The sequence below is a fragment of the Tachyglossus aculeatus genome, chromosome 8, assembly GCF_015852505.1.
Source record: "Tachyglossus aculeatus isolate mTacAcu1 chromosome 8, mTacAcu1.pri, whole genome shotgun sequence".
Classification (NCBI taxonomy): Eukaryota; Metazoa; Chordata; class Mammalia; order Monotremata; family Tachyglossidae; genus Tachyglossus; species Tachyglossus aculeatus.
This window is the reverse complement of record NC_052073.1, coordinates 6,305,643-6,332,761: the sequence shown is the minus strand read 5'-3', so window position 1 is coordinate 6,332,761 and position 27,119 is coordinate 6,305,643. Positions and strand designations below refer to the sequence as shown.

General features: G+C 46.4%; 1 protein-coding gene across 1 annotated transcript in view; it reads left to right on the top strand.

The window, feature by feature from the left end:
- STK4 (serine/threonine kinase 4) overlaps nt 1-26,730 on the top strand; it is a 119,650-nt gene extending 92,920 nt beyond the window's left edge. Inside the window, exon 11 of the mRNA XM_038750229.1 lies at nt 26,183-26,730. Coding sequence (XP_038606157.1) covers nt 26,183-26,341 — 159 coding nt within the window. The 3' untranslated portion in view covers nt 26,342-26,730. The remainder of the gene's footprint in view (nt 1-26,182) is intronic.
- The last annotated feature ends 389 nt before the right edge of the window (nt 26,731-27,119 follow it).

Below are 27,119 nucleotides of genomic sequence, written 5' to 3'. Positions count from 1 at the left end.
TGCCGTAGTAATGAGAGCCGGATTGTTCCTTATCACCTGTGATGAAGGGGAAAAAAAATCATCCTTCCTCAGTGTTGTATCATGAGTCTTGTGTTTTTATAGGTCTTAGAGATGCATGCTTAGAGAAGCAGCGTGGCTCAGTGGAAAGAGCCCGGGCTTGAGAGTCAGAGGTCATGGGTTCTAATCCCGGCTCCCCCATGTGTCTGCTGTGTGACCTTGGGCAAGTCAATAATAACAATAATGGCATTTATTAAGCGCTTACTTTGTGCAAAGCACTGTTCTAAGCACTGGGGAGGTTACAACGTGATCAGGTCGTCCCACGGGGGGCTCACAGTCTTCATCCCCATTTTACAGATGAGGGAACTGAGGCCCAGAGAAGTTAAGTGACTTGCCCAAAGTCACACAGCTGACAATTGGTGGAGCCGGGATTTGAACCCACGAACTCGACCCCAAAGCCCGTGCTCTTTCCACTGAGCCACGCCACTTCTCTAACTTAACTTCTCTGAGCCTCAGTTACCTCATCTGTAAAATGGGGATTAGGACTGTGAGCCCCACGTGGGACAATGTGATCACCTTGTATCCCCCCCCACCCCAGTGCGTAGAGCAGTGCTTGGCACATAGTAAGCGCTTAACAAATGCCAACATTATTATTATAGGTCAGTTAAACAACCCAGGCATTTTGATGTAACCTTTTTGAATACACATTTTCTACAGTGTTTCAGCTCTTCATGCATTGTACCCAGGGCCAATTTTTCTTCTTTTTGTGCATGTTGTCTCACATTTATCGGATCTGATTTTTAGTAGCGGACCGGTTTAGTTTTCCTTTTTCATTCTTCACTCAAGTCGAAAAAAGGTTGGCTAGGAGCTCTGTTAGTCTTAGTTGGAAATGAATGATCTTTCGCGCAGCCAGTTGGTTAGCTCTGACTTTGACACTTGGAAGCCTTTTTCCATTTTTTTCCAGAAATGCCACCTCTTATTTTTCCTTTATTGCTATAGGAACTCGGTCCGGTTAAAAATCACAATAATCCCTTGCTTGTGCTACTACTGCCTTGGTGTGTTTATGGAAATAGAGAATCATGGAAATTGTAATACTCTTGAAAACTGTTTTTCATTTATTTTAAAAAAAGAAAAGTGAAAGAAAACTTTCTTTGGGGCCTCCTCTTCCTCCTTCCCAGAGGGGTCCTGTTCGCGGATCAAACCCTGCTTTTCCCAGGTGTTTTTTAAGACACATTTTAAAGACACCTCACTGACACTGTCCTGGCCTTGGTTGTTCATGTGCATGAAGCATATAAATTGAAAAAAATCTGGCAAATCTAAAGCAGTTTTATAGCTACTGTCAGTTTGCAGCAAAGGGAAGAATTGAACGTTCTCATATAGTTGAACACTTGAAGGGATGAAAGCTAACCGAAATGATTCGGCAGACAGTATGAAATGAGAAATTAAATGGAAACAGAACACGCCACTTCCAGATGAAAACCCCCGTGAAGATTTTTGTGGTTTAAATTACCTTGTAAATGAAGTCAGCATTTGCTCAGAATTCAGTCGAACAGTGGTATTTATTGAGTACTTAGTGTATGCAGAGCACTGTACTAAGCGCTTGGGCGAGTACACTACAGAAGAGTTTGGAGACATGGTCCCTGCCTGTAAGGAACTTCTGAACGGTCAATAAAATCTCATATTTGAGGATTCCTTTATGTGGTTTCAGTCCTGGGGACTCTTGTGATAGCATTGTGCATGAATTTTATTTTATTTTATTTGTACATATCTATTCTATTTGTTTTATTTTGTAAGTATGTTTAGTTTTGTTCTCTGTCTACCCCTTTTAGACTGTGAGCCCACTGTTGGGTAGGGACTGTCTCCATATGTTGCCAATTTGTACTTCCCAAGCGCTTAGTATAGTGCTCTGCACATAGTAAGCGCTCAATAAATGCGATTGATGATGATGATGATGATGATGATGATGATGATGATGATGATGATGATGATGAATTGAAGATCGTGGGATAGAATGTATTGATCTTCTGGGATCAGGATTCTAAACTCATTGTGTGCAAAGACCATGTCTACCAACTCTGTTGTACTCTCCCAAGAGCTTAGTACAGTGCTGTGCACACAGTAAGCTCGGAGTAGCCTGAACTGTCCTGGACCTTTATAGGCTGACCAGGCCAGTGGTCAAGAGCCCGTTCCATATCCTGTAATTGGTGATGATGATGATGATGGCATTTGTTAAGCGCTTACTATGTGCAAAGCACTGTTCTAAGCGCTGGGGAGGTTACAAGGTGATCAAGTTGTCCCTCATGGGGCTCACAGTCTTCATCCCCATTTTACAGATGAGGGAACTGAGGCGTAGAGAAGTGAAGTGACTTGCCCAAAGTCACCCAGCTGACAAGTGGCAGAGCCGGGATTTGAACCCATGACCTCTGACTCCAAAGCCCGGGCTCTTTCCACTGAGCCACGCTGCTTCTCCGATGCCATGACTATCTGGTGAGCCTGCCGTAAATCACTCAGTCCTGAGTTGTTTCCTAGCTAGACTGTGAGCCTGTTATTGAGCGCTTACTGTGTGCAGAGCACTGTACTAAGCGCTTGGGAAGTCCAAGTTGACAACATATAGAGACGGTCCCTATCCAACAGTGGGCTCACAGTCTAGAAGACTGTCTCTCTATAATAATAATAATAATGTTGATGTTTGTTAAGCGCTTACTATGTGCCAAGCACTGTTGTAAGCGCTGGGGAGGTTACAAGGTGATTAGGTTGCCCCATGGGGGGCTTACAGTCTTCTTACAGATGAGGGAACTGAGGCCCAGAGAAGTGAAATGACTTGCCCAAAGACACACAGCGGACAAGTGGCAGAGCTGGGATTTGAACCCATGACCTCTGACTCCAAAGCCCGCGCTCTTTCCACTGAGCCACGCTGCCTCTCATGTTGCCAACGTATGTTGCCAGCTTGTACTTCCCAAGTGCTTAGTACAGTGCTCTGCAAGCAGTAAGCGCTCACTAAATACGGCTGACGGAATCGGTGTTCTATGCCATAAATCCCAGAATACTTGAGGGACTCAGTTTCCCTTACCCTTGTTCTCACAGTGTTGGCGACTTTTAGACTTTGTTCCCTTTTAGACTGTGAGCCCACTGTTGGGTAGGGACTGTCTCTATATGTTGCCAACTTGTACTTCCCAAGCGCTTAGTACAGTGCTGTGCACACAGTAAGCGCTCAATAAATACGATTGATGATGATGATGACTTTTGCTTATAGAGCCAGCCTAGCCGGTGATCCCACATGCTCTAAGCCGTCCGACTACTGGGACCAAAGTGGTTGTCTCTGGAGAAATCCTCCAAAACTTGCTCTCTTTCGGTCAAGGCCCCTGCCTCTTCTGCTCATCAGCTGTGGCTGACTTGTGTAAATCGCCAGACTTCTGTAGTCTTTGGCTACAGAAGTGACTCAGTTGTCAGCTGACACAGCTGTGTGCCTTTGGGAAAGTCACTTAACTTCTCTGTGCATCTGTAAAGTGGGGATTAAGACTGTGAGCCCCACATGGGACAGCCTGATCACCTTGTATCCCCCCAGCGCTTAGAACTGTGCTTTGCACATAGTAAGCGCTTAACAAATACCATCAAATATTATTTGCCGTTATGACTATATTTTATTATTTTACATTATTGATGATTTATAATTTATACTATTATTTATTATTTTTATTCTTATTTATTATTTATTTGTTATTTATTCATTATTTATATTATTTATAATATATTTATTATTTTAGCACTTGGGGACCGTTCAGTACAATAATAATAATACATTATTTATAATTTATAATTTATATTATTATTTATTATTTTCATTCTTATTTATTATTTATTTGTTATTTATTTATTACTTATATTATTTATAATATATTTATTATTTCATATTATTACTATATTTGCCATTATTACTCTATTACTCTATTTATTTTACTTGTACATATCTATTCTATTTATTTTATTTTGTTAGTATGTTTGGTTTTGTTCTCCGTCTCCCCCTTTTAGACTGTGAGCCCACTGTTGGGTAGGGACTGTCTCTATATGTTGCCAACTTGTACTTCCCAAGCGCTTAGCACAGTGCTCTGCACACAGTAAGCGCTCAATAAATACAATTGATTGATTAATTGATCATTATTAGTAAGTGCTCAATAAATATCATTGACTGGTTAATCTGCACTAAACTTGTCCCGATCACCCCATTCTTTCTATGCGCACGCTTTTTGGGACCATTATACCAAAGCGATTAGATGTTGCGATTACCCCTGGACAATCCCAAAGTTTTGGTTCTGACCCACCAAAAGGTCCTGTGCCTCTGCTGTACTTTTCCGAACGCTCAGTAGAGCAAACTGCACTTTCTTTTTTCGTGGTATTTGTTAAGCAGAGCTTAGAACAGTGCTTTGCACAGAGTAAGCGCTTAATAAATGCCATCATTATTATTATTAAGCACCCTTATGTGTCAAGCACTGTTCTAAGTGCTGGGATAAATGCAGGTTTGTCAGGTTTGGCCCACTTGGGGCTCACAGACTAAGCAGAAGAGGGTAGGGTTTAATCCCAGTTTTACAGTTGAGGAAACTGAAAGCAGTGAAGTGACTTGCCCAGGGTCACACAGCAGGTGTTTGGCAGAGCTGGGATTTGAATCCAGGTCCTCTGACCCCCAAGCCCGGGCTCTATTCACTAGGCCACGTTGCTGCCTAATAAATTCCAGCTGTTGCTACAGCTTCTCCCTCTTGAAGCTATTTGAGCATGTCAAGGAGAGTCTGGGTGCTGTGAATAAAATAACCCCTTAGTTCCAAGAGTTGAAAGACATCCAAAAATAAGTCAATCATGAACTGTGGGCATTGGAGCTTACCTCTTCTGGAAAGCACCCATAAGGCACAATATGGAGATTTTAGTTTGATGGGGAAAATAATTCATTGCTAAGTTTTTTGGGTGGGGGGGTGTCAGATTTTTTTTGGGGGGGGGGGTTTATGGGTAACTTGAGCTCAATGAATATATTATGCCTACGGCTAAAACAGTGAATAACAGTCTATAATGCTTGACCGTATTCACGTATATGGTACAAAAAGGATCTTTAAGTAGTTATCCCACTGGTTGAACCTACTGACTCTCACTGCTACTGGGGGTAATAAAAATAATAATAATAATGGTGGTTAAATAATAATAATAATAATAAATAGTCTTTTAGACTGTGAGCCCACTGTTGGGTAGGGACTGTCTCTATATGTTGCCAACTTGTACTTCCCAAGCGCTTAGTACAGTGCTCTGCACACAGTAAGTGCTCAATAAATATGATTGATTGATTTGTTAAGCGCTTGTTATGTGCCGGGCTGGGGTGGCTATTTCAACACCCCTTTAGAAAAGAGGGATGTCTACATCAGACCCCACAGATAGTTGAAAGACCCCTTTCTCAAGTGAAATCCAAGTTTCGATCCTTCAACCAGTGTTCCTCAAAAACTGGAGCCGAGGCAGTGACTGTGCCTAATTCCCATGTGTGCAGTCTCTCTCAGTGCTTACTGCAGGGCTCTGCACGCAGTACGCACTTTATAAATTCTATTACTACACCTACAGTAGCAGGCTCTTTGGTTCTGAGTAGTGTCTGGGGCATAATATCAATCAATCAGTGGTATTTATTGAGTGCTCATCGTGTGCAGAGCACTGTACTAAGTACTAAGCCCTTGGGGACAGTTCAGTACAATAATAATAATGATGATGATGATGATGGTTTTTGTTAAATGCTTACTTTGTGCCACACACCGTAGCACTGGGGTGGATACACAAGCAAATCGGGTTGCACACAGTCCCTGTCCCGTATGGGGCTTACAGTCTCAATCCCCACTTTACAGATGAGGGAACTGAGGCCCAAGGAAGTGAAGTGACTTGTCCAAGGTCACTCACAGAAGACAAATGGTGGGACCGGGATTAGAGCCCAGGTCCTTGTGACTTCCAAGCTCTTGGTCTAACCACTAGGCCCCACTCTTCCTGTTTTCCTCTTCTCTCCCACTCTTGGCCCAACCCCTGGTAATCCCTTTCCCAGCCTCTCTCTGGAATAATAATAATAATAATAATAATAATAATAATAATAATAATAATAGTATTTGTTAAGCACTTACTATGTGCCCAGCACTGTTGTAAGTGCTGGAGTAGTTCCAAGGTAATCAGGTTGGACCCATTCCCTGTCCCACGTGGGGCTCACAGTCTCAGTCTCCATTCTACAGATGAGGTCAACTGAGGCTTGGGGAAGTGAAGTGACTTACCCAAGTTTACGCAGCAGACACGTGGCAGAGCCAGGATTAGAACCCAGGTCCTTGGGGGACACCCAGCCCGGGCTCTATCCACTAGACCATACTGTTTAGTGGCACTTTCTTGGCCACTTTACCCTAAATTGGGCTCCTGTTGTCCTTTCCTGGCGGAGAACCTTCACCCCATTCCCCCCGGGGGGGTTTCCAGCTGCAGAGTTCAGAGGAGCTGTTGGACTAGTGGACACCCCCGTCCAGAGTGAAAGCTCCCTGTGAAACACATCTACTACATGGTCCTCTCCCAAGCGCTTAGTACAGTGCTCTGCACACAGGAAACGCTCAATAAGTACCATGGTTTGATCGATTGATTGTTTCATTTGGCAGATGGCTGTGCGGGCTCCTTGTGGCGCCTCACCTCTCAGGCTGGTTCTGAAGAAAACCCACATCCCTTTCCCTCGTGCAAATTTCCAGCCGCGAGATGCTCAAAAGCCCACATCGCTGCAGAATCCCCGATGTGTTGAGCTAGCACTTGACTTGAATTATTAAGTTACATTAAAAACAAACCGGGCGTTATTGATGTTTTCATTTTTCAAGGGCTCTGAAAAATTAATCTCCCTGTTTTAGACTTACAAGAAACACGATGGTGATTGTCCCTCCAACTGTTTAAGAGCTGCCCCGGGGGGCCCGGTGTTGGAAGTTCAGCTCACCGGGCTAATCATAAAATGATCAGGGGAGGGTGGGACTTCTGTTTATTAACGACCTGGACTATTTCACACTCCAGTTAGGCTGGTGTGGATACTGAAATTGCAGAATAAATGAGGCGCTGCACGGATGCATACATAAGGTCTGACAGACAATCAATCAATCATATTTATTGAGCGCTTACTGTGTGCAGAGCACTGTACTAAGCGCTTGGGAAGTACAAGTTGGCAACATATAGAGATGGTCCCTACCCAACAGTGGGCTCACAGTCTAAAAGGGGGAGACAGAGAACAAAACCAAACATACTAACAAAATAAAATAAATAGAATAGATATGTACAAGCAAAATAAATAAATAAATGAATAAGGTAATAAATATGTACAAACATATATACATATATACAGGTGAGACAGTTACCCCCGACTTCAAAGCCTTACCAAAGGCCCATCTCCTCCAAGAGGCCTTCCCTGACTAAGCCCTCTTTTCCCTTTCTTCAACTCCCTTCTGCATTGCTCTGACTTGCTCCCTTTATTCATCCCCCCCTCCCAGCCCCACAGCACTTTGTACGTAGCTGTAATTTATTTATTTATATTAATGTCCATTTCCCCTTCTGGACTGGAAGCTCGTTATGGGGAGGGAATGTGTCCGTTTATTGTTATATCTCATATATATATATCTTATATATATCACTAATCTCCTCACTGTACCTCGCTCTCGCCTGTCCCGCCATCGACCCCCGGCCCATGTCATCCCCCGAGCCTGGAATGCCCTCCCTCTGCCCATCCGCCAAGCTAGCTCTCTTCCTCCCTTCAAGGCCCTGCTGAGAGCTCACCTCCTCCAGGAGGCCTTCCCAGACTGAGCCCCTTCCTTCCTCTCCCCCTCGCCCCCCTCTCCATCCCCCCGTCTTACCTCCTTCCCTTCCCCACAGCACCTGTATATATGGTTGTACATATTTATTACTCTATTTATTTATTTATTTATTTATTTATTTTACTTGTACATTTCTATCCTACTTATTTTATTTTGTTGGTATGTTTGGTTCTGTTCTCTGTCTCCCCCTTTTAGACTGTGAGCCCACTGTTGGGTAGGGACTGTCTCTATGTGATGCCAATTTGTACTTCCCAAGCGCTTAGTACAGTGCTCTGCACATAGTAAGCGCTCAATAAATACGATTGATTGATTGATTGATTGATTATATCGGGTCTCCCAAATGCTTAGTGTGGTGCGCCGCGCACAGTAAGAGCTCAATAAATAGGATTTGACTGACTAGGATCACGATGAATTCGCCCTCCTTTCCTCACTCTCTTGTAGCCTAGTTCCCTGCCGCGGCCGACCTGCTGTGGAATTATAAATAGATAATGCCATTTTTGTGTTCGAAAGGGTCATTTTGAGCAATTACCCCTAAATGAATTTAAAGGACTTGAATCCCCCTCTTAGGGTTTGGGAATTGATTGGACCCTGTTTGGAAGATGTTTCCCCAGAATCGATTTGCAGGCAGAAATCAAATTTTCAGTTATCCCGTGCTCATGAAGCTACTAAGAAATCCAAAGTGCAGGCCTCAGCCGTTCAAGGAGAACCCAGCTGTCTTCTGTTTCTGTTCCTTCTAGAGAAGCAGCGTGGCTCAGTGGAAAGAGCCCGGGCTTTGAAGTCAGAGGTCATGGGTTCAAATCCTGGCACCGCCACTTGTCAGGTGTGTGACTTTGGGCAAGCCACTTAACTGCTCTGGGCCTCTATTCCCTCATCTGCAAAATGGGGATGAAGACTGTGAGCCCCATGTGGCTCACCCTGATCACCTTGTAACCTCCCCAGCGCTTAGAACAGTGCTTTGCACATAGTAAGTGCTTAATAAATGCCATTCCTTCTGTCTGTCCCTTTGGTAACAGAAGTCCTCTGAAGGGTTTTGATTAAAATAAGGTTTGGGAGGCAGTGGTCCTACCAAGTGAATGTTCACTGGGGGCAAGCGCTCAATAAATACGAATGAATGAACGGAAACCTCCCTGCAAGATGAATCTGGAAAAGACAATGTGAGATATTAATTAGAGAAGATATAAAGAACTGGCCTGGCAGAAGGGAGTTGTGATGGTAGCACTTTTTTAAACCCAATTTTCTTGGACTCTTCCCGTGCCACTGTGAGCTTTCTAGACTCTGCCCTCCAAGCGCTTAGTACAGTGTACATGCTTGATCAATGCTACCGATGGATTAATTGAACTTCAACCTTCTGTCCGTTACGCAGGGTGATGAGACAAAACTCTGGCACAGCAATTGCCAGCCACAAATGGGAGACTGTAAGGTTTTCATGGTCAGGGATCACGTCTGCCAGCCCTGTTGTAGTGTACGCTCCCAAGTGCTCAGTTCAGGGTTCTGCACACAACAAGCACTCAAATAATAATGATGGCATATATTAAGCGCTTACTATGTGCAAAGCACTGTTCTAAGCGCTGGGGAGGTTACAAGGTGATCAGGTTTTCCCACGTGGGGCTCACAGTCTTCATCCCCATTTGACAGATGAGGTAACTGAGGTGCAGAGAAGTGAAGTGACTTGCCCAAAGTCACACAGCCGACAATTGGCGGAGCCGGGATTTGAACCCATGACCTCTGACTCCAAAGCCCGGGCTCTTTCTGCTGAGCCACGCTGCTTCCTCAAATGCCATTGAGTGATTGAAAGAGTGGCAACGTGGCAACGCGGCCTTATAGTTGGCAGTCAGAAGGACCTGGGTTCTGATCCCGACTCCGCCGCTTGCCTGCTGGGTGACCTTGGGCAAGTCACTTCACTCCTCTGGGACTCAGTGACCTCATCTGCAAAACAGGGATTAAGACCGCGAGCTCTGTTTGATGCCTGTCTCCCCCCTTCTAGACTGTGAGCCCACTGCGGGCAGGGATTGTCTCTATTTGTTGCTGAATTGTACTTTCCAAGAGCTTAGTACAGTGCCAAGAGCTTAGTACAGTGCTCTGCAAACAGTAAGCGCCCAGTACTCCCTCCTCCCCCTCTCCATCCCCCCCGCCTTACCTCCTCCCTTTCCCCACAGCACCTGTATATATGTATATATGTTTGTATGTATTTATTACTCTATTTATTTATTTTACTTGTACATATTTATTCTGTTTATTTTATTCTGTTAATATGTTTTGTTTTGTTCTCTGTCTCCCCCTTCTAGACTGTGAGCCCACTGTTGGGTAGGGACCGTCTCTATATGTTGCCAACTTGTACTTCCCAAGCGCTTAGTACAGTGCTCTGCACACAGTAAGCGCTCAATAAATACGATTGAATGAATGAATGAATAAATCAAATTGAATGAACAAATGACAGGGACTATGTTGAATCTGATTAGCTTGCATCTACCCCAGCTCTTAGTACAGTGCTTGGCACAGGGTAAGCGCTTAGCAGATACCATAAAGAAAATAAGAGCAATGGCCACTTCCACTCGGGCACCAGTTTGTTCTATTTATTAGCATTTTGATCGAAAACACCAGTTAGGCCGTATATATTTATTATCTTTGAATCACAGGATGGGTGCTCTCTGCCTTTCATTGACGCACCAGTTCAAACCCAGTACAGTTCAGTGACAATACCCCGGGGCAGAAGGGGAGCGAGTGAGATGGGGGTGGGGGGGTGTCACTGGATGAATATGCTCCATCCATGGAACTGAGTCACTAAATCATTCATTCATTCATTCAATCGTATTTATTGAGCACTTACTGAGTGCAGAGCACTGTACTAAGCACTTGGGAAGTACAAGTTAGCAACATATAGAGAAGGCCCCTACCCAACAGCGGGCTCACAGTCTAAAAGGGGGAGACAGACAACAAAACAGAACATATCAACAAAATAAAATAAATAGAATACATATGTACAAGTAAAATAGAGTAATAAATTCATTCAGTTGTATTTATTGAGCGCTTACTGTGTGCAGAGCACTGTACTAAGCGCTTGGGAAGTCCAAGTTGGCAACATGTAGAGAGAGACGGTCCCTACCCAGCAGTGGGCTCACAGTCTAGAAGGGGGGACAGACAACAAAAAAAAACCATATTAACAAAATAAAATAAATAGAATAAATATGTACAAGTAAAATAGAGTAATAAATATGTACAAACATATGCATATATACAGAGATATATATATCTCATAATATACATATATTAGAGAAGCAGCGTGGCTCAGTGGAAAGAGCCCGGGCTTTGGAGTCAGAGGTCGTGGGTTCAAATCCCGGCTTTGCCAATTGTCAGCTGTGTGACTTTGGGCAAGTCACTTCACTTCCCTGTGCCTCAGTTCCCTTATCTGTAAAATGGGGATTGAGACTGTGAGCCCCACATGGGGCAACTTGATTACCTTGTATCTACCCCAGCACGTAGAACAGTATTTGGCACATAGTAAGCGCTTAACAATGCCATCATTATATTATTATTACTATTAAATAAGCGTCTCTTTTTTTGGTGGCACTGGGGTTCTGATTGATTTGCCTCCCTCAGATTTCCGCACCTTAAACTCACGTCTCACTTTTCAGGCAGGAGGCACTCTTCTGATGCTTCTGGGAGTTCAGAAAAGCACCAGAGAGAGGCTGGAGCGTGACCGTCGTTAGAATGGGGAATATGCTCCCCAAATCGATGGTGGTTCACTTAAGCTGGAAAAGCAGCATGACCTAGTGGATAGAGCCCGGGTCTGGAGTCAGAACGACCTGGGTTCTCATCCCGGCTCTGCCCCTTGACTGCCTTGTGACCTTAGGCAAGTCACTTCACTTCCCTGTGCCTCAGTTACCTCATCTGGAAAATGGGGATTAATAGTGTGAGCCCCATGTGGGACAAGGACTGTGTCCAACCTGACTAATCTATATCTTGTCCAGTGCCTGGCACATAGTAAGTGCTTAACAAATATTATTAAAAGAACAACAACAACTTTCTTGGAAAGGTACAAGAGGAGAGAAAAGGGGACAGTAATTAAGAGCTGACTGTACAGAGAAGATTTCTCTGACTTGCGACGTCTGAACTCTACAGAGGCAAGGACTTGGAGGATTCTTGGGCCAAGAGGTCAATTTGTAAGGAGATTTTTCTGGGAGTAAGATGTAATCTACCCCAGGCCCGTTACAGTTATCTGTGTGAATACACTTAGCCCCGAGGTCTCAGGTGAGATTGCTGAGGTTCAAATTGTATGAGCAGAGGCAGAAATTGGATTCCAGTGACGAATAAATCGCCGAGGAGAGTTTGAAGGTGAAGTCAGTTGTATTTTTTGAGAGATTACAGCATGCAGAGCACTTTACTAAGCTCTGGGGAGAGTACAATACAGCAATAAACAGAAACATTCCCTGCCCACAACAAGCGTACAACCTTGAGGGGGAGACAGTGTAAATATGTAAGTAAATTACAGATATGGACATAAGTGATGTGGGGCTGGGAGCGGGGAATGAATAAAGGGAGCGAGTGAGGGCGACGCAGAAGGGAGTGGGAGAAGAGGAAAGGAGGGCTTAGTCAGGGAAGGTTTCTTGGAAGAAATGGGCCTTCAGAAGACTCTGAAGGGGGAGAGAGTAATTATCTGCCGGATATGAGGAGGGAGGGGGTTCCAGGCCAGAAGCCGGACCTGGGCGTGAGGTTCGGTGAGGTAGAAGAGATCGAGGCACATTGAGAAGTTTGGCATTTAGGGGAGCTAAGTGTACTTAGGGCTGGATTGTAGTAGGAGAGTAGCGAGGTGAGATAGGAGAGGGCAAGGTGACTGAGTGCTTTAAAGCCAATGGTGAGGAGTTTCTGTGTGATGCAGAGGTGGATAGGCAACCACTGGAGGTTCTTGAGGACTGGGGAAACATTTGTCGAAAAATGTTCCGGGCAGCCGAGTCAAGTGTAGGCTGGAGTGGGGAGAGACAGGAGGCAGGGAGGTCAGCAAGGAGGCTGATACAGTAATCAAGGCGGAATTGGATAAGCGATTGGGACTATCACTGTAGTTGTAGTTTGGATGGAGAGGAGGGGGTGGATTCCTCAAAACCTCTAGAGATTTTGGTCTGCAATCAGTTCGGCCCAGTAGTGACTATTCAAGCCGGCGTTGAGATGCTGCGGACTCTCAACAGTCCGCAGCGGGCAACAAACCAAATCCATCGGGGCCCATGGATCGCCGGCTAAAGGCAGCTGGCAAAGGACGTCCCATCTGTCGGTCAGTCGGTCAGCAACTGTCCATTAAATGTTTGTACCTTAATGAGATCCCGGACAAGAATTCTTCTCGGGGCGGACCAGGGGTTGCTGCCGCCCTTTGGACCGGCGGGGTGAGCAGGGTGTTCCAGAGACAGAACTGAAAGTGTCAGAATTTGAGTCGAAATTCACAAAAGCCCACCCTTTTCGTAAGAATGACTTTGGGGTACCAGGATCAAGATTCTGTGGCCTCATTTTTTTTAACTTTAATTATAGTGGAGCTTTCTTTTAGTAAGGCAGCGTAATAATAATTGTGGTATTTGTTAAGCACTTACCATTTATCAATAAGAATATCAATCAATCAATCAATCGTATTTATTGAGTGCTTACTATGTGCAGAGCACTGTACTAAGTGCTTGGGAAGCACAAATTGGCAACATATAGAGACAGTCCCTACCCAACAGTGGGCTCACAGTCTAAAAGGGGGAGACAGAGAACAAAACCAAACATACTAACAAAATAAAATAAATAGAATAGATATGTACAAATAAAATAAATAAATAAATAAATAGAGTAATAAATATGTACAAACATATATACATATAGATACATATAATACTAATGATGGTATTTGTTGAGCGCTTGCTATGTGTCAAGCACGGTTCTAGGTGCTGGAATAGATACAAGATCATTAAATGTCACAGTCTAACAGGTATTGAATGCCCATTTTGCAGAGGAGGAAACTGAGGCACAGAGAAGTTAAGTGACTTGCCCAAGGCCACACAGCTGGCGTGTGGCAGAGTCAGGTTTAGAACCCATGACCTCTGACTCCCGAGGCTCGTGCTGTTTCCACAAGGCCACCCTGTTTCCCTAGTGGCGTGGGCTAGTGGAAAGAACATGGGCCAGGAAATCGAGACCTGGGTTCTAGTCTCAGCCTGGCCACTGGCTTGCTGGGTGACCATAGACAATAATAATAATAATGATGACATTTATTAAGCGCTTACAATGTGCAAAGCACTGTTCTAAGTGCTGACAAGCCGCCTGACCTCTCTGTGCCTCCGTTTCCTCTTCTGTAAAATGGGCGTAAAATATCTGCTCTCCTTCCCTTTTAGATTATGAGTTTAATGATCTTATATAATAATAATAATGGCATTTATTAAGCGCTTACTATGTGCAAAACACTGTTCTAAGCGCTGGGGATGTTACAAGGTGATCAGGTTGTCCCACAGGGGGCTCACAGTCTTCATCCCCGTTTTACAGATGAGGGAACTGAGGCACAGAGAAGTTAAGTGACTTGCCCAAAGTCACACAGCTGACAATTGGCAGAGCCGGGATTCGAACCCCTGACCTCTGACTTCAAAGCCCGGGCCCTTTCCCACTGAGCCACGCTGCTTCTCTTAATAGAAGAGAAGCTTCTCTCTGCTTCTCTTCTCTTATATCTCCCCCAGCATTTAGCAGCGAGAGGTACCTAGAAAGCACTTAATAAATGCCATTATTTTTAGTATCCTCAGCATCATCATCATTATTTAGTGGCCTTCATCTCTTGGTGACTCATCCCCTTTGGTTTTGAATAACTTTGGAAGCCATTGAAAGCTCGAGGGAGAAGCAGGCTCCCGGGGAAAGGGGCAGGTAGTGGAAATTAAGACGGTGTGGAAATGAAGGCAGCCAAGCAGTAGCCTTGAAACGTGGGTCGGACATCAGCGATAACCCGGTCAGCTACATTCATTCATTCATTGTCGTATTTATTGAGGGCTTACTGTGTGCAGAACACTGTACTAAGCGCTTGGGAAGTACAAGCCGGCAACATGTAGAGACGGTCCCTACCCAACATGGGCTCACAGTCTAGAAAGGGGAGACCGACAACAAAACACAACAAGTGGACAGGTGTCAAGACGTCAGAGCTACAGCCTCTACTTGGAGAACGGCGGCGGGCACAGATGATAATAAATAATAATGGCATTTATTAAGCGCTTACTATGTGCAAAGCACTAGATACATCATTAGTGGAGTCCTCAAGTCAAATTCAAGAAACCAACCAGTTTGGCACGCCAGTGAGAACTGGAAATATCGATGACACTTTAAGTCTCTCATTTCCCCCCCTCCCCTTTTTGGGCCCAAGGTAGGTGGCCAAGGGCCAGGGTCGGGGGGAGTGGACCATGATTTGAGCTTCCCATCAGTCAGGAGCCCCACGGCATTTATGTATATACCTGTAATTTTATTCATTCATTCATTCAATCATTTATTGAGCACTTACTGTGTACAGAGCACTGTACTAAGCGCTTGGGAAGTCAAAGTCTATTTTATTTTGTTAATATGTTTTGTTTTGTTGTCTGTCTCCCCCTTCTAGACTGTGAGCCCACTGTTGGGTAGGGACCGTCTCTATATGTTGCCAACTTGTACTTCCCAAGCGCTTAGTACAGTGCTCTGCACACAGTAAGTGCTCTTCCTCCCTTCAAGGCCCTACTGAGAGCTCACCTCCTCCAAGAGGCCTTCCCAGACTGAGCACCCTCCTTCCTCTCCCCCTCCCCCCCTCCATCCCCCCACCTTACCTCCTTCCCCTCCCCACAGCACCTGTACATATGTATATATGTATGTATGTATGTATTTATTACCCTATTTATTTATTTATTTTATTTGTACATATTTATTCTATTTATTTTATTTTGTTAGTATGTTTTGTTTTGTTCTTTGTCTCCCCCTTCTAGACTGTGAGCCCACTGTTGGGTAGGGGCCGTCTCTATATGTTGCCAACTTGTACTTTCGAAGTGCTTAGTACAGTGCTCTGCACACAGTAAGCGCTCAATAAATACGATTGAATGAATGAATACAATTGAATGAATGAATGAAGGAACAACATATAGAGAGGGTCCCTACCCAACAACGGGCTCACAGTCTAGAAATGTATTTATATTTGTCTGCCTCCCCCTTTAGATTAGTAAACTTGTGAGCAGGGAATGGTACTGTTATGTACTTTCCCAAGCACTTAGTACAGTGTTCTGCACACGATAAGCGCTCAATAAATATGATTGAGAGACTGAGAACTGGCAGCATGCCTATAGAGCATGGGCCTGGGAATCAGGGGCTCTGGAGTCATGAGTCATGGGTTCGAATTCCGGCTCTGCCAATTACCAGCTGTGTGACTTTGGGCAAGTCACTTCACTTCTCTGGGCCTCAGTTCCCTCATCTGTAAAATGGGTATTAAGACTGTGAGCCCCCCTGTGGGACAACCTGATCACCTTGTAACCTCCCCAGCGCTTAGAACAGTGCTTTGCACATAGTAAGCGCTTAATAAATGCTACCATTAGTATTAGAAGGACCTGGGTTCTAATCCTGGTTCTGCCACTTGTCTTCTGTGCATGACCTTGGGCATGAAGTCACTTCACTTCTCTGGGCCTCAGTTACCTTATCTGTAAAATGGGGATGAAGACTGTGAACCCCATATGGGACAAGGACTGTGTGCAACCTAATTAGCTTGCATCCACCCAGAGCATATAACAGTGCTAGACACATAGTAAGCGCTTAACAAATACCCTCGTTATTATCATCATCAATTGATTGCTATTTGGAGGTTTTCTGCGAAGGCCATATAAATCGATGGTATTTTTTGAGCACTTATTGCGTGCAGAGCACTGTACTAAGCATTTGGGAGAGTACACTATAACAGACACACTACCTCCTCACTCCTTTGGGACAGTTTTCACCTTTTGTTCTCCAGGTAAGTGGGTGTAATTTAAGGAGTCAGTGCAGATCAGCGCATTGCTGAGAAAGCGGTGTCATTTTCTACACTGTGTTCGGGTACCTTCTGCGTCCATGAGGCAGAAAGGTAAATCAACTCAGTCCCCCCTGTTGGAAGATCAGAGGGGAAAGAGCCCGGGCTTTGGAGTCAGAGGTCATGGGTTCAAATCCCGGCTCTGCCAATTGTCAGCTGTGTGACTTTGGGCGGGTCACTTACCTTCTCTGGGCCTCAGTTACCTCACCTGGAAAATGGGGATTAAGACTGTGAGCCCCCCGTGGGACAACCTGATCACCTTGGCAGGGACTGTCTCTGTATGTTGCCAACTTGTACTTCCCAAGCACTTAGTACAGTGCTCTGCACACAGTAAGTGCTCAATAAATACGATTGATTGATTGTAACCACCCCATAGAACAGTGCTTTGCACATAGTAAGCACTTAATAAATGCCATAAAAAAAGATTCTCTTTTGCAGTAAGCACTTAATAAATGCCATAAAAAAAAAAGATTCTCTTTTGCAGGTTCCTTTTCAGGGAACCTGCTTAGGGGTATGTTTCTGGCAGAACTGTGAAAACCCCGTCTGCCGTTAACAGTGACCTTTCGTCTTAGTGGGTTGCAGAATCAATGTCTCAGTTGTCACCCTTTAATGCGAAGTGATTTCTTTTGAAGCCTAAAAAAAAAAAAAATCAAAAAGTGAAAATAGGTGGAAATTAAAGGGCTTGTTTGAATTTCTCTCTCCCCTCTCTCCCCTCACCCTGCCAGGAAAAATTGATTTGGAAATCCCTGCTTTCTGGCCTTGCATTTTTCTAATCGCATCAGCAATCGCAGAAGAATCTTGGGCGGGAAGGAGGTCAGGAAATGATATTGGGCAATAATTTCCATTCTCTACTTGCTGCAACCCCACCTCTTGCCAAGCATGCTTATTCTGGGATTATTTTTGTGTCATCTTTGACTTTTCACTGTCTTTCGGCAGTCACATTTGTCAACTGCAGGATCTTTTTTTTTTTTAATGATATCTGTTAAGCGCTTTGTATGTGCCAGGCACTGAACTAAGCACCAGGGTAGATACAAGCTAATCAGGTTGGACACGGCCCATGTCCCCCATGGAGCTCACCGTCTTAATCCCCATTTTCCCAATGAGGGAACTGAGGCACAGAGAAGTAAAGTAACTTGCCCGAGGTCATACAGCAGAGAAGTGGCAGAGCCAGGATTAGAACCCGGGTCCTTCTGATTCCCAAGCTCGTGCCCCTTCCACTAGTTTCTGCTGCTTCTGATCTCCCCGAACAGCAACTCCCCCCCAACCGCCACCCCAAATCTGCCCAACCACCCAGTACTCTCCATCTTTAAAAGAGTCTTAAAAGCCCACCTCCTCCAGAGAGCCCTCCCAACACCCCAGTGGCGTCAGCCCGGCACCCACACAAAGCATCTGCGAACTTCATTCCTTGCCTCACCTGTCTTGGACATATGTACATTTTTATTTATAGAATTGATATATTATCCGTACATTCTGTTATTTGTTCAGCTGTTTCACCCTGACGGGTTTGTACTGCTTCCTGCTTAATCCTTGGTCTGTCTCTGGCTTTGGCTAGCTGTAGATGACCTTGTTCTGTCTCCCTCATTAAATTGTAAGTTCTTTGAGGCACTCGGTAAATAGCACAGATTGATTACGATGGAAACACAGGTCAATCAATCAAGGGTATTTATTGAGCCCTTACTATGTGCAGAGCACTGTACCAAGAGCTCGGGAAAGTGCAACAGAATTAGCAGACACATTCCCTGCCCATCACGAATTTACAGTCTTATTTGCTTGAGAGGGATTTGCCCATTGGGGATTTTTTTTTTCCTCTCAGCATGAGCAATAAATCAAGCAATCAGTGGTATTTATTGAGCACTTACTATGTTTAGAGCACTGTGCTAAGTGCCTGCAACAGAATTAGCTCTACTGGTGCTCTATCCACTAGGCCACGCTGCTCTTCACATAGTAAAGATCCCGGGCTTTGGAGTCAGGGGTCATGGGTTCGAATCCCGGCCCCACCACATGTCTGCTGTGTGACCTTGGGCAAGTCACTTAACTTCTCGGAGCTTCAGTTACCTCATCTGTAAAATGGGGATGATGACTGTGAGCCCCACGCGGGACAACCTGATCACCTTGTATCCCCCCAGCGCTTAGAACAGTGCTTTGCACATAGTAAGCGCTTAACAAATGCCGTTATTATCTTTTAGACTGTGAGCCCACTGTTGGGTAGGGACTGTCTCTATATGTTGCCAATTCGTACTTCCCAAGCGCTTAGTACAGTGCTGTGCACACAGTAAGCGCTCAATAAATACGATTGATGATGAATTAGCAGACATAGTCCCTGCCCATAACAAGCTTACAGTCTAGAGATTTGCACACAAGTGCTAATAATAATAATTGTGGAATTTGTTAAGCTCTATGTGCCAAACACTGTTCTAAGCACTGGGGTAGATACGAGGTAATCAGGTAATCAAGGGCTCTGGGGTGGAGGGTGGGGCGAATATCAAATGTCCAAAGGTCAAAGATCCAAGTGCAAAGGTGATGCAGAAGGAAGAGCGAGCCGGGGAAAAGAGGGCTTAATTGGGGAAGAGTTCTTGGAGGAGATGTGACCGTAATAAGGATCAGAAGGTGGAAAGAGTAGTGGTCTGGTGTCTATGGAGGGGGAGGGATTCAGGCTAGGAGGAGGACGTGGGAAAGGGGTTGGTGGCGAGGTGAGGAATATCGGGGCACAGTAAGAAAGCGGGCTGGAGTAGGACATCACTGAGGTGAGATAGGAGACAGGGTGAGCCGGCTGAACGCTTTAAAGCCCTCGCTGTGGACTTTCCGTTGGATGTGGGGATGGATGGGCAGCCATCGGAGGTTCTTGAGGAGTGGGGAGACATGGACTGAATGTCCTGTGGGCAGAGAATCTGGCTGTTGTTCTCTCCCAAGTGCCGAGTACGGTGCTTGGCACACAGTAAGTGCCCAATAAATACAGTCGGATAAATGGATGAACGGTTGACTGATCCGTGCCGCAGAGTGAAGTATGGAGACGGGCGGCCGGGAGGCCGGCGAGGAGGAATAGGAGAAGAGCTTGCATCAGCAGGGTAGCGGTTTGGATGGAGAGAAAGGGCGGATTTTAGCAATGTCGTGAAGGTCGAACCGACAGGATCTGGTGACAGATGGAATAGGTGGGTGGAGTGAGAGAGAGGAGCCGAGGAGGATGCCAAGGTGACGGGCTTGTGAGGTAGGGAGGATGAGGAGGCTGTTTCAGCCCCCGGAAAGAGTGCAGGGCTGGGAATCAGGAGACCTGGGTTCTAATCTTGTCTCAGTCACGTGCCTGCTGTGTGACTTCGGGCCAGTCACTTCAGTTCTTTGGGCCTCAGTTTCCTCATCCGTAAAATGGGGGCAAAATAATTATTCTTCCGCTGAGACTACGAGCCCTCTATGAATCAAGCCTGATTTGATTTTCTTCTATCTACCCCGGCATTTACCACAGTGTTTGGCATGTAGTAAGCAGTTAACTGTGGTACTGTGTCCAATCCAATTCTCTTGTAATAATAATAATAATAATGGCATTTGTTGAGTGCTTCCTATGTGCCAAACACTGTTCTAAGCACTGGGGGGGGGGGGGGTACAAGGTAATCAGGTTGTCCTACATGGGGCTCACAGTCTTCATCCCCATTTTACAGATGCGGTAACTGAGGCACTGAGAAGTTAAGTGACTTGCCCAAAGTCACACAGAAGACAAGTGGCAGAGCCGGGATTAGAACCCATGACCTCTGACCCCCAAGCCCGTGCTCTTTCCGCTGAGCCACGCTGCTTCATTCATTCATTCAATCGTATTTAGTGAGCGCTTACTGTGTGCAGAGCACTGTACTAAGCGCTTGGGAAGTACAAGTTGGCAACATATAGAGACGGTCCGTACCCAACAACGGGCTCACAGTCTAGAAGGGGGTGACAGACAACAAAACGAAACACGTAGACAGGTGTCAAGTCGTCAGAATAAATAGAATTGAAGCTAAATGCACATCATTAACAAAATTAATAGAATAGTAAATATGTACAAGTAAAATAAATGGAGTAATAAATCTATACGAACGTATATACGGGTGCTGTGGGGAGGGGAAGGAGGTAGGGTGGGGATGATGGGGAGGAGGAGAGGAAAAAGGGAACTCAGTCTGGGAAAGTCTCTTGGAGGAGGGGAGCTCTCAGTAGGGCTTTGAAGGGAGGAAGAGAGCTAGCTTGGCGGATGTGCGGAGGGAGGCCATTCCGGGCCAGGGGAGGATGTGGGCCGGGGGTTGATGGCGAGACAGGCGAGAATGAGGCACAGTGAGGAGGTGAGCGGCGGCAGAGGAGCGGAGGGTGTGGGCTGGGCTGGAGAAGAAGAGAAGGGAGGTGAGGTAGGAGGGGGCGAGGTGATGGACAGCCTTGAAGCCGAGAGTGAGGAGTTTTTGCTTGATGCGTAGGTTGACAGGCAGCCACTGGAGATTTTTGATGGGGGAGTAACATGCCCAGAGCGTTTCTGCTCAGAGATGATCCGGGCAGCAGCGTGAAGTGTTGACTGAAGTGGGGAGAGACAGGAGGATGGGAGATCAGAGAGGAGGCTGATGCAGTAATCCAGTCGGGATAAGATGAGAGATTGAACCAGCAAGGTAGCGGTTTGGATGGAGAGGAAAGGGCACTGAGTCACGCTTGTACCTGTCCTAGCACTTATTACAGTGCCTGGCACATAATAAGCGCTGAACAAATACCACAGTTATTATTATTATTATCATCATCATCATTATTGTCATTATGAAGCTGGCTTGGGTGGTTTGAGTAGGACAGGGCTGTCTTCAAGGGGTGGAGTGGGAGTTGGAGTGGAACTGCTGCATTTCTCTGTTTAATTTTACACATAATCCCATCAGTCACAGAATAGAGCCTCAAGGCATTTTCCAAAGGTCAGGGGCTACGAGTGGAGAACTGATGGGAAACTCGGGAACTCCCTCGTCCTTGCCTGACCAGTGAGTGGGCAGTTCTGGGGACGGTTGGCTGAGCAGCTTCCTCACCCCTCCGTCCCCTCCCACGGGATGACGGGCCGGTTTGGAGGGGGGTTCCGGGTTGAATTAGGAAGTAACTTAGACCCAGATGATGGTGGCCCTGTGAAAACTGGCCATTGACATAGCAGGAGAGGGCAGTGGTGGGAATTGCAGCGTGGCCCAGTGGATAGGATACGAGCCTGGGAATCAGAGGTCATGGGTTCTAATCCCAGCTCTGCCACATAATAATAATAATGTTATTATGTGCCTGCTATGTGCCAGCCACTGTACTAAGCGCCGGAGTGGATACAAGCCAGTTGGGCTGGACACAATCCTTGTCCCACATGGGGCTAACAGTCTCAATCCTCACTTTACAGATGAGGTAACTGAGGCCCAGTGAAGTGACTTGCCCAGCAGACAGGCGGCAAAGCCGGATTAGAACCCAGGTCATTCTGACTCCCAAGCCTGGGGTCCCTGTGGAAAACTAAAAGCTGAAAGGACAGAGCCTCAGGGTGCTTTGCAACTCATCATTCATCCTCTCTGCCAGTTTGCAGGGCCTCAGCCTGGAAGCTTTCTGGGTTCGGCTAGGACTCCATGGCAAGTCAGGGCCCCCTCTCTCGCACGCGTTGTCTCTCTCTCTCTCACACAGTCTTCGTCTTTCTCCCCCGACTACGCTCTGTTCAGCCAGGAACACTATCTGGGCAATTGTGAGTCATACAGTCTTAAGATGGAAGGGATAATTATCCAGTGGCTAATCCAGATCTCAGAATAGGAACTGGGGGTAAGTAAGGCCAGAATTCACCGAGCTACTCTGAGGACGCGCTACTGCTTTCTCTACTGATTTCTGCCCAGCCATATGTTTCCTCCCCCGACTCCTACCAGTCAACCCGTGGTATTTATTGAGCACTTGCTGTGAGCAGAGCACTGGACCAAGTGCTTGGGAAAGTACAATATAATGCTGTGAGGAGACAGGTCCCTTGCCCACAAGGATCTTACAGCCGCTGAGTTTTTCTGCTTTGGAGTGTCTGCTTGGGATCAGTTTTCCTTATCTGTCCTGCTCAATTTCCACCACTTCTGAATGAGGACATGAAATAGGCCATCTCAGTAAACATCATTCTTTAGGTTAGATTGTAAATTCCTAAGAGGGCAGGAATCATGTCTCCTAATTCTCATGGTCCCCCCTCAAGACAGTAAGTTCATTACGGGCAGGGAACGTATCTGCTAATTTTTTTTTTAATAGTATTTTGTTAAGCGCTTACTACATGTTAAATGCTAAGTCCTAGGGTAGGCACATGTTAACTAGGTCGGACACAGTCCCCGTCCCACATTGGGCTCACAGTCTTAAGTAGAAAGGAGACGAGGTATCCTCATTTTACAGTTGAGGAAACTGAGGCACAGAGAAGTGAAGTGACTTGCCCGGGGTCACACAGAACAAGCAGGTGACAGAGCCGGGATGAGAACTCGGGTCCTTCTGACTCCCAGGCTGTGCTCTCTATACTAGGCCTCGCTGCTAATTCTGTTGGATTGTACTCTCCCATGTGCTTAGTACAGTGCTCTGCACATAGTGAGCATTCAGTAAGTGCCATTGATTGGTTTAGCTTCCTCAGAGCGCTTTTACAAATCCTTTTACAAATCCAAAGGAAAATCCTTTGGATTCTCCAAATCCTTGGAGAAGCAGCGTGGCTCAGTGGAAAGAGCCCGGGCTTTGGAGTCAGAGGTCGTGGGTTCAAATCCCAGCTCCGCCAGTTGTCAGCTGTGTGACTTTGGGCAAGTCACTTCACTTCTCTGGGCCTCAGTTCCCTCATCTGTAAAATGGGGATTAAGACTGTGAGCCCCATGTGGGACAACCTGATTACTTTGTATCCCCCCCAGCGCTTAGAACAGTGCTTGGCACATAGTAAGCTCTTAATAAATGCTGTCATTAAATGCTATCATTTTACTACCCCGAAAGAGGATGTCACAGAAGAAGGGGTCGGGACGTGTTAGAGACCACCCAGAACTTGGCAGCTGAGACTCGAGGGGCCCCAAAAGTTCCCTCCTGGCAGGTGACTGCCAGCATCAGAGCAGGAAGGTGCCCACACGGCAGCCCTGCCCACTCTGCTCTCTTGCCCGCCTTCCCAGACGGAGCCCCCTTTTTCATTCACTCATTCATTCAATCGTATTTATTGAGCGCTTACTGTGTGCAGAGCACTGTACTAAGTGCTTGGGAAGTACGGTTTGGCGACATATAGAGACGGTCCCTACCCAACAACGGGCTCACAGTCTAGAAGGGGGAGACAGACAATAAAACAAAACATGTGGACAGGTGTCAAGCCGCCAGAATAAATAGAATTAAAGCTAAATGCACATCATTAACAAAATAAATAGAATAGTAAATATGTACAAGTAAAATAGAGTAATAAATCAGTACAAACATATATACTTTTTCCTCTCCTCCTCCCCTTCCCCCCCGCCCTACCTCCTTCCCCTCCCCACAGCACCTGTGTATATATTGGTACAGAATTATCACTCTATTTAACTTGTGCATATTTACTATTCTATTTATTTTGTTAATGATGTGCATTTAGCTTTAATTCTATTTGTTCTGACGACTTGACACCTATCCCCATGCTTTGTTTTGTGTCTGTCTCCGCCTTCTAGATCATGAGCCTGTTGTTGGGTAGGGACCGTCTCTATATGTTGCCAACTTGGACTTCCCAAGCGCTTAGCACAGTAAGTGCTCAGTAAATACGATTGAATGAATGAATAGAGCCTGGTCCTGGGAGTAAGAAGGTCATGAGTTCTAATCCCGTCTCCGCCACCTGTCTGCTGTGTGGCCTTGGGCAAGTCACTTCGCTTCTCTGGGCCTCAGTTCCCTCATCTGGAAAATGGGGATTAAGATTGTGAGCCCTATGTGGGACAGGGACTGTGTCCAAACCAACTTGCTGTAGCTACCCCAGCATTTAGAACAGTGCCTGGCACATAGTAAGCGCTTAACAAATACCATTATTATATTATTATGAGAGAGAGAGAGGGTGGTGGGAGCGGGACTGAGAGGAGAAGGAAGAAGGAATGGGGGGGCCACAGAATGCAACCCCAGCTAATGTCCTCTCTGGTGGTGGGAGGAGTGACAGTAGATGCTAGACCATAAGCTCATTGTGGGCAGGGATTGTGTGTGTTTGTTGTTCATTCATTCACTCAATAGTATTTATTGAGCGCTTACTGTTCATTCATTCATTCAGTTGTATTTATTTAGTGCTTATTGTGTACAGAGTACTGTACTAAGCGCTTGGGAGACTGAGAGCGCACTGTTGGGTAGGGACTGTCTCTATATGTTGCCAACTTGTACTTCCCAAGTGCTTAGTACAGTGCTTTGCACACAGTAAGTGCTCAATAAATACGATTGATTGATTGATTGTTTGGGAAGTACAAGTTGGCAACATATAGAGACGGTCCCTACCCAACAGCGGGCTCACAGTCTAGAAGTGTGCAGAGCACTGTACTAAGCGCTTGGGAAGTACAAGTTGGCAACATATAAAGATGGTCCCTACCCAACAACGGGCTCACAGTCTTGAAGGCGGAGACAGACAACAAAACAAAACATTTGTTGTTGAATTGCACTCTGTCAAGTGCTTAGTCCAGTGCTCTGCACACAGTAAGCACTCAATAAATACCACTGAATGAATGAATGCCCTTTCAAGGGATGTTCCACTGGGCGTTCTTTTGCACAGACGGTCACACTGGTCTCCCCACAGAGCGGCAACCAGGCGCTGAGGTCCAACTGTCCATCCCCTCTCCCCCTCCTACCTCACCTCCGTTCTCTCCTTCTCCAGCCCGGCCCGCACTCTCCGCTCCTCTGCCGCTAATCTCCTCACCGTACCTCGTTCTCGCCTGTCCCGCCGTCTGCCCCCGGCCCACGTCATCCCCCGGGCCTGGAATGGCCTCCCTCTGCCCATCCTCCAAGCTAGCTCTCTTCCTCCCTTCAAGGCCCTACTGAGAGCTCACCTCCTCCAGGAGGCCTTCCCAGACTGAGCCCCCTCCTTCCTTTCCCCCTCGTCCTCCTCTCCATCCCCCCATCTTACCTCCTTCCCTTCCCCCATCACCTGTATATATGTATATATATTTGTTAATATTTATTACTCTATTTGTTTTACTTGTACATATCTATTCTATTTATTTCATTTTGTTAATATGTTTAGTTTTGTTCTCTGTCTCCCCCTTCTAGACTGTGAGCCCACTGTTGGGTAGGGACTGCCTCTAGATGTTGCCAACTTGTACTTCCCAAGCGCTTAGTACAGTGCTCTGCACACAGTAAGCGCTCAATAAATACGATTGATTGATTGATGGATTGATTGACTGACATCACTGTACCTTCTGCCCCCCCGCAGCTCAAGAGTTGGAGCGTGGAGGAACTCCAGAAGAGGCTGTCGGCCCTGGACCCCATGATGGAGCAGGAGATCGAAGAGATCCGCCAGAAGTACCAGTCCAAGCGCCAGCCCATCCTGGACGCCATCGAAGCCAAGAAGCGGCGGCAGCAGAACTTCTGACGGCTTCCGGCCGGAGGCCGCGGGAGCCTCCCGCCCCCGTCCCGAAACGGGCCGGAGAAGGAGAGGGTCGCCCCTGCCACCTCGTCCCCTTTGGGGTTTTCCACAGCACCTTGACGAACTCAGGAACGGGAGCGCAAGGGAAGATCTGATATTGGGCCCGGGGCTCCATTTTGGAGCCTTATTCTGTAAAATAAGTAACATCGGCGCTTTCAAACGTATATGTGATTTTCGAACCCATTGACGGTTGGGAAAGTTTTAGGTTTCCTCAGAAGCGGCATGGGAAGCAGCACGGCCAAGCAGGGGGAGTACGGGCCTTGGGGGGCAGTCAGAGGACCTGGGTGGGAATCCCGTCTTTGTCACTTGCCTGCTGTGTGGCCTTGGGCAAGTCACTTCTTTGTGCCTCAGTTTCCTCATCTCTAAAATGGGGATTCAACACCTGGTCTCCCTCCTACTTAGACTGTGAGCCCCCTGTGGGACTGGGTCCAACTGGATTACATTGTGCCTAGCCCGGCGCTTAGGACGCCACTTGGCACATAGTGAGCACTTAACAAATACCATCATCGCCATTCAAAGCCAGTCTCAGTTCTTCCCGGGAGCAGTGAAATCCTTAAATCGGGACGGATTCCCCCAGACGCGATGCCCAGCCTGTCGGGGCAGGAACGGTTTTCTCCGCTGGGCTGTTTCGGACAACGATTACGGTACTGGGAAACGGCCAGCGGGAAGAGGAAAGCCGTCCCAGCCCCGTGCCGGGTCGTGGGCGAAATTCCTCTCGGGACAA